Below are 12,409 nucleotides of genomic sequence, written 5' to 3'. Positions count from 1 at the left end.
TCACAGCTAGTCAGTTGTAGAATCAGGACCAAACAGAAGCTCAGGTGTCTCCAAAGGTGGTAGGTACTTAGTCCCCACACTGAATTCTGAGACTTAAGTTCAGTTCATCATATAATGGGAGATCTACAGAGTGTTGAACATCTGTGTTTTTAAACCTGAATCTGTATTTCCAACATAAGGCCTTGTTCAGTCACTATCAAAGCCAGAATGATGGCTGCTTTTGAGCTGCCTGCTTAGGGTTTTAAAGAGGAAACAGCAAGATTTTCCAGTGAGGTTGAATCCACCATCAAGATTCACACTGAATGGCCAGGCAGTGGTGGCGCACACCTTTAATCCCAGCACTTGGGAGGCAGAGGCAGGCGGATTTCTGAGTTCGAGGCCAGCCTGATCTACAGTGTGAGTTCCAGGACAGGCAGGGCTATACAGAGAAACCCTGTCTTGAAAAACAAAACAACACAACAACAACAACAACAAAAAGAAAAAGCAAAAGAAAAAATTGTTTAAAAAAAATTCACACTGAATGGCATGTGTGTTCCTGTGTGTGCATGTATGGATGATTTTTATTTCTTTTGAGACAAAGTCTCACTGTGATGGTTTGTATATGCTTGGCCCAGGGAGTGGCACCATTGGGAGGTGTGACCTTGTTAGAGTAGGTGAGGCCTTGTGGGTGTGGGCTTTAATACGCTAGCTTCCTGGAAGTGAGTATTCTGCTAGCAGCCTTCAGATAAAGATGTAGAACTCTCAGCTCCTCCTACGCCATGCCTGCCTGGATACTGCCATGTTCCTGCCTTGATGATCATGGACTGAACCTGTAAGCCATCCCAATTGAATGTTGTACTTATAAGAGTTGCCTTGGTCATGGTGTCTGTTCACAGCAGTAAAACCCTAACGAAGAGACATTCACTGTGTATCCTTAACTTGGAAGTCACTATGTAGATCAGGTCTTGAACTCACAGAGATCCATCTGCCTCTGTCTATGGAGTTGTGGGATTAAAGATGTATGCATCCACACTTGAGTGAATAGTTTTGAAAATTAAATAATTAGTGGAGGTAGGATTGTGCATAATTAGCTAATTTGGATTCAGAGATGTAGTGTGGAATATTCAGTAATGAAAGAAAAAGCTGAATATACCTGGTTCAAACTTTCTACACAAAACACACTGAGAGAAATCATGTTATACAAGGAGTGGCCTGGAAGTTAAGTTCCAGGTTTTCTGATAAGTGTGTAGTATCCAGAAAAAAAATTCTTTTACAAAGCCAATTGTGAAATTAACAAGTGAGTTGACAACAGGGTCTGATTGATAGAAAGGATAGAAGGCAAGCACAGGGTGATATGTATGACTGTAATCCCCGAGGCTAGCAGGCTGAGGCAGGAGGAAGTTGCGTTTGAGGTCAGGCTGTATATGTACATACATATATGTATGTATATGTACATAGACCCAGTATCAAGAAAACAGCAATACATGTAAGATGCCACAAAGATTCACAGAGGTCCAAGGGTGGTTAACACACTGCAGTAGGAGAGCATCCCCTCTGCTTGGGCTTTTCTCCTTCCTTCACATGGCTGGACTCTGTGTACCTGGTTGGGCTCGGCTGAACTACTATTCCCCTGTGAGAACTGTCTGGACCTCCCTACAGAATTACACACACAGGAGTCAGATCCCCTTGAGTCCATTAGCACTCTCCCATGATCTTGTCTATGTGCTATGTGACCCTGACAATGTTTGTCTTTATGTTGCCTCTAAAAGAACTGGGTGCAGAGTTGACATACAATATATTTTGCTAATAAAAGATATACATGAGTGAAATGAAGGAATTTTCTACCATAGGTCAGTTTTGAGATGGAGGGGAGAAGGCAGAAGAGAAGAAACATGGCAGGATTTGGAAGAAGATGGTGTTTGTGGTATGAAGAGTAAATCCTATGTTGAGCATCCTTTGAAGCTTTGGGTTGAAAGGCTTGCTTTATTTTATTTTAAAATTTTACTTATTTTTCATGGTGGGTGTCTGTCTGTCTCTCTGTCTGTATGTTCATGTGTATGAAGATAAATATGTTTGTGTGTACCAGAGCACGTTCTCAGTTGTATGTTTTAAATATTTTAAGAACAATTATGCATATGTGTATATGTATGTGTATGCCTGTGGCGGTATATACACATATGTGAGCAGTGCTGTTGGAGCCAGTATCCCCTGGAGCTGGAGTTACCAAGGACTTGTAAGTCACTCAGCATTAGTGCTGAGAATCAAACTCAAGTCCTCTAGAAGAGCAGTGTGTGCTCCTAACCTCTGAGTCTTCCTCCAGTCCTTCAAAGCCTGGAGGTACTGCTCTTTAGCAAAGCCAGCCACTCACTGTGTAGATAAGACAAGATTTTTCATTGGCTTAGATTTTGCCAATTAGGATAGGCTGGCTATCAAATTCCAGGGATCTACCTGTCTCTGCTGCCTTGCACAGGGATTACCAGTGGGTGTCATCACTTCATTTTTTTTTTTTTAATAGAGGGTTTAGGAAATTGAACTCAGGTTCTTGTGTTTGTAAGGCAAGAACTTTATGAATTACACCATTTCCCCTGGCCTCGACAGTTACTTTTTTTTGAAAGGAGTCATATATAAGATATAACGAGAAAGTACACAGGAAGATATGTTTTGTGATTGATGCTTTAAAAGTCATACCCCATAAAAATAAAACAGAACAATCCATTAAAATAATTTCCAAGCCTTTCCTTCTGACATATTTTAGTCTACATGTATTAGTGTTTTACCTGAATGTGTGTCTGAATACCACATGTCTGTCGTGCCTGTAGAGGCCAGAAGAGGGAGTTGGATCTCCTAGACCTGGAATTTCTAGTGATTGTGAGCAACCATGTGGGTGCTGAGATTTGAACCTGGGTCCTCTGGAAGAGCAGCCAAGTGTTCTTAAGTATTGAGCCATCTCTCCAGCCCTGAGTATGGTTTGTAACAATAACAGGGATACAATATTCCTACAGTTCACATCTCTGCATTTTTGGGAGTGGAGTAGGGTTTATTTACAGAATGTAAGACAAGTCACACAAAAACAACCCATGTAAAACTTCCAAACCACACTGATAGAAAAGAGATCTTTAGGGAAACCGATATTGTGACAACTAATTCTATTATCAGACTACAGGACTTGGCCATTTTTCCGAGGTTCCCAGTCCCTCTGGAGCCCGGTGTGCCCCGTGAGAGATGGAATAGGAAGGAACCAGGTGAAGAGGTGAGGTGGAGAGCCCTGATCCTCAGTCCTTACCTCACCCATCCAGCCGTCTTGCCTTTTGCTCTTGCCTGTGAATAAAGAGCTCTGGCCACAGTTTTTTCTTTAATGGAGCTTGTAAATGTAATGCCGTTCACAGCCCTAGAATAGGCAGAGGTCAACAATGGGCCACATTAGTAGTCTTAGGGAAACTAACAAAGAACAAGCAATCAATTCGATTTCATGAATGAGGGCAATGAACATTTTGAATCTGCATTAAGCAAGACAAGTAATCTTTGAATAATTTATAGACAAGACTCTTATCTGACTGTAATTTGAGAGAAGTTAAGTTGGGTTTCAGCTCCCCGGACTTCTCTTATGTACTATTATATGTTTAAATTTTTCTATGTTCAAATTACATTTTTTTGGGTGAAGCATCAGGGAGTGGATATGCCATTTAAACATGGCCTAGGAGAGGTGGCTAATAAGCCATTTGTTAGTTAATTTTCATTTGGTTTATCAGATCATCCTTGGATGATATAAGAATTAAACATAGTCTAGTAGAAAAGAAAGAAGGTGCTCCACCAGAACTGGCAGGTTTAATTCTATCTCTCAGGAACAAAAACAAAGTCCTGTGTCTCTTCCCATCAAGTCACAGAGAGGTTTAAAGTTAAACAATTCTCTAGAATTGTCTTCTTCCACCACGATGCATTTGGGATCTTGATTAATGGTAGAAAAAATATTTTGCCTGATCCTAAGGTCTGCATAGACCATGGCATCTTCACCAGTCAAAAACTTCAACCCAAGTAAAAGCAGACCAAAATAAACATACATTTCATAGTGTTGTCTTTTGCTACCTCAATTTGCCAATTTACCAAGAAAGAAAAAAGAAAATCAACGAAGGAAAACTGAACCCCAAAATATCTAGAATAAATGGACATGCACACCAGATGTGCACACACCCATACCCCCCCACACACAAACATGAGAGAATAAATACAATTTAAAAATTCAAAAAATGATAGTTAACATAGATCTATAGCTTCTTTAACCAGTCAAAGCACTTGTTGGTCAAAACACCTGCGAGCTAAAGCTTGAATTTGACAAATACCATTCATTGATCCCCTTGGTGGATAAAAGGAAAAAGCAAATGAGAAGTAATTCAACCTAAGGTCTTCATTAAGAAAAAATTTGAGGTTGTATGCAGAGCAGTATACTGTGTTACAGGCAGTCTAAGAGGGACATTGACCAATGAGAACACTGTAGAGATGGCCACATGGGTGTCCAGGTGACTGACACCCATTCCAACCACCTATAGGAACATTATTTATCTTTAACACACAAATGCCTCAAATGGATAATGGGCTTAGCTGTGAATAATAACAGAACTGTTGACATTTTTACTAAGAAAAATTTCAAAATTATAAAATATAAAGAGAATAGTGTGAGAGGCCACCATGAACGCATCCCTGGCATTCGTTATAAATTTGGGCTGGGCCAGCCTTATTCATTTGTATCCTCTTGCTCCTCACCTCAATTATTGGAAAGCCCATCTCAGATCTCATGTCATTTCACCCATGGACTCTTTAATATCTACTTTGTAGTAGAGCTTTAAAATGTTTACGTGAGTAACAGAGTCATTGGATAGAAAATGGAGAGATTTAAATGAAGCATAAGAAATCATTCTAACAGAGCTATCGACCATTGAGTTGGTTGTCCTGGGAAGCAGTGCATTTATGACGAAGGAAAAAAAAATCAAGTTTAACCTTTATAATCCACTTGTCAGGGATGTCATAAAGAATTCAAAACACTTGGTTTAACTGCTAGTTCTCAACTTCCTCCTCCCAAAAATATAGCATTGATTTATTATAAATATACTCATATGGTTTCCTATAGGATTCATCTCTCTCTCTATCTTTCTCTTTCTTTCTCAAAGAAATTACATACAAATGTGAGTGAGTAGAAGGTGGCTACCATAGTGAGAGTCTTCCATTTGCTTCAACATGTTAGAGATGAGAAGCAGGAGCTGGAGAGATGGCTCTGTCAGTAAAGCGCTTGCTGTGTAAATATGAGTTTGACACTTTGCACCTACATTAAGGCATGGTGACCCACGCTTGTGATTCCAGCACTGGTGATACAAAACTTAGTGGATCCCTGGAGCTAGGGTAGCATACTTGGCGAGTTCCAGGCTAGCATGGAATCCCACCTCAGATAAAAGGTGGACAGTGCCTAAAGGAAGGCAACTAAGATTGATCTCTGCCCACCACGCATGAATATGCATGTGCAACTTCATACACATGGACAAACGACACCCGCACACCCGCACACGCGCGCGCGCGAGGGTGCACGCGCGCACACACACACACACACACACACACACACACAAATGACAAAGACCATCCCATAGTGACCCAAAGCAGGTCTCTAGTTCAGGAAGAGCCAGTGGAGCAGTGACCCTGCTAAGGTCTATAGTACCAGGAGGGCTTTGGATTCTATGAGCATGCAATTCCTGCTTCTACATAGGAATTACTCACATAGTGAAGTTGGAGATAAAGGCTCCTTTGGGGATCTGAACATCGAACACGACATTTTGGGGCGATGGGGAATTGTTCACCAGTTTGCTCTGGATGGTAGTTGTGGCCATCCGAGAAGTAATCGTGGACTGGACTTTGTAGCTATAAAGAGTCACTGGATCAACAGCATTCTGAAATTGGGAAGAAAGCATAACTGTAGTAGCAAAAGGCTCACACAGAAAGCACTATGTGTACGATGTTGCAAGCTGTGAATTTTACTAGATTTGTTAAATAAATAACTCAGGTATCGTTAAGCAATCTTCTAAGTTCTTGAAATAACCCACAGAAGAAATTAGTCATTATTATGAGATGTCTTCCTGACTTTCTCTTTCTGCTTTTCCTCCTATCTCTCTACCTCCCTCTTTCCTTCCCTCCCACAGCAGGGGTGCTGTGGGGTGAGCTACATATGAAACCCTCAAACTCCATATCACTGCCTCTTTCCTTCAGTCTTATCTTTCACTATCAGGTCTTCAGTCCTTGCTTCTTTCCCTGTATTAAAACAAGCTAAGGGAAACTGACAGCTACACACAGTGAACAGAATTGTCCCGGAAAGTACGTTTTGATGCAGTTGCTTGTTTAATAATACTTTGGGCCTCCTTTTCCCTCTGCTATGTGTTGCAGGTAGCCCTAGCTTAAGTAAACAAAACAGAACACTGCATCAGTGTGATCACAGACGAGGGATGAACAATCTCTTCTTTAGGATGTTCCTAAGAGCTGTAAGGTCCTCCAGACCTGTGGCAATGTGTGACCTGCTAGATTTTGCTTTTTCTTCCTCTAAGATTTGCTTTACTTTACTACCAGGTCTCATCCCTCAGATTTTGCTGTCCAAGGCTAATGCTTCCAATTAGTGAGGCCCCAGCCAATTTCAAGCTAAGATAAAATCCAGGACAATTTATTTCCCCTACCTCCTGCTCCAAGGGGGAAGCTCTCAGTTCAGAACAACACACCAACACAAACCACTCCCTTTGGGTGTTCTTTGTGACTAGAAAGTCTACTCTGGATCTTTCAGGAACTTAGACCATGCGGCCTGAGAGTGGCTTCCCATATCCACAGATATCAGGTGTCATGTTTGTAAATCAAAGTTGGCATTAAATGCATATTGTTGGGTGAAACCTATATCATTAGTAAGACATGAGAAGCCAGGAAAGGCATGTGAGCTACAGTGGCATCTGCCCTGCCTTCGAGCACTGTACTCTTCAATACTGTGTATCAGAAGTACTTCCAAACAGAATTGGGCAAGGGAAAGTTTCAAAAGTCAGGTAAATACCTCCAGTGACGGAGACAAAGGAGACACCTGGATTGGTTTCCAGGTAATAGATAACAGGAAAATCACTCACACACCAATCTGTGATGCAACCAAAGCTAACTCACCATCTCCTCTCCGGATTCCTCAGGAAGGCTTCTCTGTGGAAGGAAGTCAGAGAGACAATCATCCCTATGTGGCTTACTACCCCAAGGCAAACCCCCATGTTCTCAGTCAGAGAATTATGTTGCTTCCATACTGTGGCAAAACTTAGTCACTGAAGTCTAGGCAAAAATACAGAGTATTATGGAAAGCTCTTTTCCCACATGTGAACTTCTCTGAACAACCTTCTCATCCATTTTTGTTGGGATGTGTGTTGCTCCGTGATAGAATATTGTTAAAGCTTTCATTCAGGTCATGGCTTTGTGAAATTTTCTGACCCTCAAGTCAGCTTCCTTTGTTGTTTACATAGCGGTATGCATTTTCCTTAAGATTACTCACCTTGCTCATAATGACCCACCCTATGTGCAGGACGATTTAGAGTCTGCCTCAGCCTCTTAGACTAAGCTACTTGAGAGTAGGAACTTAAATGTGTTCTCTACACTGTTAGCTCCAGAGCCACACACGGTGAATGGTATCTTGAAAATTCTATGCTCTTAACTACCACGTTAGAAGATTAGACACAAGCGTCCTGTGAGCATGGACAAAGGATACCACTTTCCTTTTGAAAGGTGTCTGAAAGATTACAAAATATGTCCAAGGTTGTATGTGAGCTCATTTTGGATCAGATGATCCAAAATGTGTGTGACACAGGTCAGGACTGCCTTTTGGTAGTCTTTGAGATACTCCGTTTCTGAGCTGACCTGGAGCTTACCAGGAAGTTCCAGCAGGCCTTAACTTTGTAGCCATCCTCCTGCCTCAGCTTCCAGAGTGCTGTGATTATATGCACCACCATACCCAACTCTTTAACATGTTTTGACACAGTGGTTAATGACTAAGTTTTCTCTCCAAAGGCAAGATAAAAACCATGATCCAAAGTCCTGCCTACTGGGCTTTTAGTAGTATTGATCTGTAAAAGCTGGACTTTAGAAAGTCAAACATTCATAGCCAGGCAAAACCAGTTGTCTCTCAGCTTTGCGTTACTTCTATAAACACCCTTTTCTCAGTATGTAGGCTCTGTGTGAGAGAAGCCAAACCCTTGTTGGCACTGCAGGGCTCTTGCCCTCCCCCACAAATTAGGAGATTTTCTGTGTCAACTCAGCAGCTTTCGGGATGTCTAGTTCTTTGAACCAAAGTGTTCTCCCCTTGGATAAAATGGCCAGAAGAAGGAGAATATGTGGTCTTACTAAGCACCCTTTATAGGTAGAAAATTCTAGAAAACAATGTAAATATCACCTTGACAATATTTTACAAGAATGCAACAATACTGGACTACTCTCTGTTAGAAGAAAAAAAAGCACAAACTCCTGAGAAAATAGAGTCATCTTTTGCCTTTTCTCCACTCATGTAAGACACTTATTTTCGCCATTTGGAATTGAGTTTACTATACCTGATGTCTTCTGTTCTCTTGCACAAATGAAAGTTTATCTGGGGCCAGTTTTACAAGATCATCGTATTCTGCAAACTAAAAAGACAGCTCTTTAAAAATCATCTACAGAAAGGAGGCATTCATTATATTACTTTATACTCGTTCCTCTATTGTTGGACAATCTTGTTTTTGACATAACAATTTCTTTAATATGTATATTTGCTACTTAGGTCTCAGAAATAAGTAAACAAAAATGAACTATTTCAAGTTTGTTGGGTGTGAGGATTCAGGTTTGAGTGATAGGGCAGACATGTAATCAGATGATAAAAGGTAACTGGGAAAAACTGGTACCTAGGTGGATTTGGAGATGTTAATCAATAAATGTGTGAAAAGGCTGGTTAGAAATTACCAGAAAAGGACAAACATGTCTGGGTTTTACCTTCAATCTGAGATCTCTGACACTTTCTGGTGGTTTTCAAAGTGTTGGAAAATATGATAGTTTCTAAGCAGAGTGATTTTTCCCTCCTGAAAACATACTATTTTTTCCCCTCTGGTATTTTCATGTGCAATCCACTCTGTGGTATTCTCTAAAATAATCCTGTAACACATCTTTCTCTGCCAGCACAGAAGTAGCTCTGTTTGATATTCACAATGGCTCAAAGTTTCTGCTATACAGGAGTGTCTGACGGTCTCAAGTGGAGAGCTGAAACCCATGGCTGCCATTCCTGAATTTTGCCAGCTCTGATGCCACCTTTTCTCAGAACACTTAAAGTGTCCTTATTACAAAAATAATTGTTTGATAACATATAAAAGACCATGATGCTCTGAGAATGGCCAAGAAAGAGTAACAGTAGTATTTCTACATAACAACACTAGCAGTCACTGGGCAGTACCAGTCCAAGTACGGTACCTGGTAGTTTAGATACCCCCTTCATTCTCATTGGAGTCTGGAACAGGCCTGTTATTACACAAGTTTTTATAAAAGGAGTGGGAAACTATGCTCTGTAAATGCTACATAAATATTTGATTTAAACTTCATGCAAAAATCTGATAATGTCTTCGTAAGCAACTGCATTTTATAATCAGAACAGGTGCCAGTAGTGGGATGAATGTTCTCCCAAGTTTCTGTTCTACACAGAGCAAGTTCGTTGAATAGGAATGGCGTTCAGCCATTTGCAGTCCATTTGTCCAGGCCAAGAGCAAAGAGTCCTGCATCAGTACTTACTTCAGAGTATCCGTTTATGGGCATCTCAAAGGCTTGTGCTTCCAGAAGAAACAGCCAGATGAGAAAGCACATGAGCCGCTGCATTTTGCTGGACATCTGTGCCAAGCTCTCCGGAGCAGATGGCCTGGGAAGAATTCCCCACCTACAGAACCAGGTTCACAGGAACTTGTCTGTTGATAAGAGCAGCGGACCGTTTTAAAAAGAAGAAAAGAGAAGAAAGCGCTCTAACTTTGCTCAAATTCAGGACAAATATTTGTTCTGGAGCTCAAACCTGAGCTGTGGGGGTGGAAGGGAAAGCAGGGGTTATTCAAACAGCAAGGCCAGGAGCAGTTCCTGGGCTGTGGGGATGAGTCAGGGCCAGACCTAGGGTTAGACAGTTGCACATTCCCCCCTTGATTTTGTTGATTTTAATTGATCTCAAAATCAAAGAGACCCGATGCTAATTTTCACCCTCTGTAAAGGTTCAAGTAAGGGACTATACTAAGGGAAAAATGCAGAAAGAAGAGCTAAACTCACAATGTCTGGAGATAAAATTACTTTATTTAAATAGTAGCAGGCAGGCTGGAGAGATGTCTTGGTGGTTATAAACACTGGCTGTTCTTGCAGAGGACCCAGGTTCAATTCGCAGCACACGCATGTTGGTGCACATGCACATGTGCATGCAGAATACATACACAAAACGGATAAATCTAAAAAACATTAAAAGAGAGCAAGAGGCATTTAGGGAAAGTAAGAGAAGAAATACAGTGATTCTCTGAGAGGATTAATGGCTCCCGTTTCTCCCTCTCACTTCGATAACTGGGCAGTTGCTCCATGTGAAGAACAGGGGAAGTTGATGCAGGGGACCAGGGCTCAGTGTTCAGGGAAAGTGTTCATGAAATGAAGTGTCCCCTCGAGCTGCCCCTCATCTCTGTTGGCATAGTGGATCCATCATTCTAGTGAGTTATATGGTGAGAATACAAACTACGAATTGTAAAATTGTTACTATGTTATTGCAACGCCACATACTAATTTCTGGGAAATGATTTAAAGAGAAAACAGGGTTGAAAATGGACAATGTGAAAGATGGACAATGAGCACATTGACAAATAAGGGGTAGAGCTAAGCAACTAGCTGAGACAGTTAATGGATTTAGTTCACCATAAACAGCAACAAAGGCTTTATTATGTACTGGGTACCAAATCCATAAAAGAAAGCATGGGAATCGTCCTGGAATCACTCACTACAGTAGTGGAGGAGGATGGATATACACTGGGATGAGGGACAAACTAGGTCATGCCCAGTACAAAAATGGAATCCACTGACCTGGAGATGTGGAGAGAAGGTGGGGCTTTATCAGCCAGGTTTACAAGGATAGGAGTAATTGCTCCAGGCTCACTGGGCATGCTCTTACTCGGGAATAAGGATGAGCATAACCCAAGGAAAATGGCTATGTCAATATGTCAGCGGATGAAGGGAAAGAAGAGGGAGTAGGCAAATGAGACCATATGCATCAGACCAGAGGACCCTGAATTTTGTGCTCCAGGCAGAAGGAACTCAATAGACTTAGAAGGGAAGAAGGCAAATGGTACCCACTTTGGGTGTGGCATGGATGATGAAATTAACAAGGCACGAACTTAAGAGACTTCAGAGACTGACACTCCTTTTGAGATAGCATGAGATCCTGGACCAAGGCAAAGGTAGTGGGGCTAGCTTGAGATGACCAGTTGGTTCATGAACTAGTCACATAAAACTCTGGATATGAATATGAAATGACGGGTATGCCCGTTTTGCAAGCATTTGCTTTTGATACGTAGATAGGTATAGGCTAATTATTGCAAACGAATGAAAACACTGTGCTGACTAATGAGGCTGTCTGTTGACAGTTGTAAGAAAATCATATAGACAGACAGATTGCTAAGACATCATGGTCATTATCAGATTGTCCAGCTTTGGGGCAACTTAGAAGTTTTTCTTTACAGTAGGAGTTAAGAATCTGTCTTTCTAGGTCACACCTGACTCGACTATTTACTTACTGTGGGATAAGTATCATCTCCCATTGCTGAAGACTGAATTGTGTCCCTCTCAAATTCATAGGCCACATTCAGTTACAGTTAAATGATGTCAAAGGGGGTGAGGCCCATGATCCAGTAGGAGGAGTGTCCTTATAAGTCTCCCCATGAAGACTCAACAAGAAAGCAGCAGTGCATAGATTAAGAAAGGGGTCCCATGGGAAGCTAATCAAATGGTAACTGGATCTGAGATATTCATCCTTTAGAACTTTAAGAGTAAATTTCTATTATCCAATCTGCTCAGCTCACAGTATTTTTTAATTATAATAGCTTGAGCTAGGACATTAATCTCCTCCATATCATGGATTTTTAGAGCATTAAATATGATCACGTATTTGGAATACTTGGCACTGGGGTTGCAAAGGTGCTTGCTCAGTGGTTAAGACCACTCGCGTCTCTTTCAGAGGACCCAAATTTGATTTCTAGCACCCAGAGCAAGCCACTCACAACCATTTCCAGCGGGCTTCAACACCTCTAGCATTGGTAGACACTTGCAGTCACATGCTCATACACATGCACACACACATGCACACACACATGTACACACACATGCACATACACATGCCCCATATACATAATTCAAA

The 12,409-nt window shown here is 41.3% G+C and overlaps 1 protein-coding gene across 2 annotated transcripts in view; it reads right to left on the bottom strand.

Annotated features, from left to right (window-relative positions):
• Window positions 1-9,998, bottom strand: part of Itih2 (inter-alpha-trypsin inhibitor heavy chain 2) — a 34,977-nt gene extending 24,979 nt beyond the window's left edge. Inside the window, exons 1-5 of one of the 2 annotated variants that reach the window (XM_076939429.1) lie at window positions 9,775-9,998; window positions 8,571-8,645; window positions 7,150-7,182; window positions 5,740-5,909; window positions 3,263-3,367 (exon numbers count right to left, since the gene is read on the bottom strand). In XM_076939429.1, the coding sequence (XP_076795544.1) occupies window positions 3,263-3,367; window positions 5,740-5,909; window positions 7,150-7,182; window positions 8,571-8,645; window positions 9,775-9,870 (479 nt within the window). In that variant the 5' untranslated portion in view covers window positions 9,871-9,998. The remainder of the gene's footprint in view (window positions 1-3,262; window positions 3,368-5,739; window positions 5,910-7,149; window positions 7,183-8,570; window positions 8,646-9,774) is intronic. The other variant, XM_034510427.2, reaches the window with a different exon arrangement.
• Window positions 9,999-12,409: the final 2,411 nt, after the last annotated feature.

The sequence above is a fragment of the Arvicanthis niloticus genome, chromosome 8 (assembly GCF_011762505.2).
Source record: "Arvicanthis niloticus isolate mArvNil1 chromosome 8, mArvNil1.pat.X, whole genome shotgun sequence".
Classification (NCBI taxonomy): domain Eukaryota; kingdom Metazoa; phylum Chordata; class Mammalia; order Rodentia; family Muridae; genus Arvicanthis; species Arvicanthis niloticus.
Note: the sequence above shows the minus strand (reverse complement) of the source record. Positions and strands in the feature narration are given on the sequence as shown.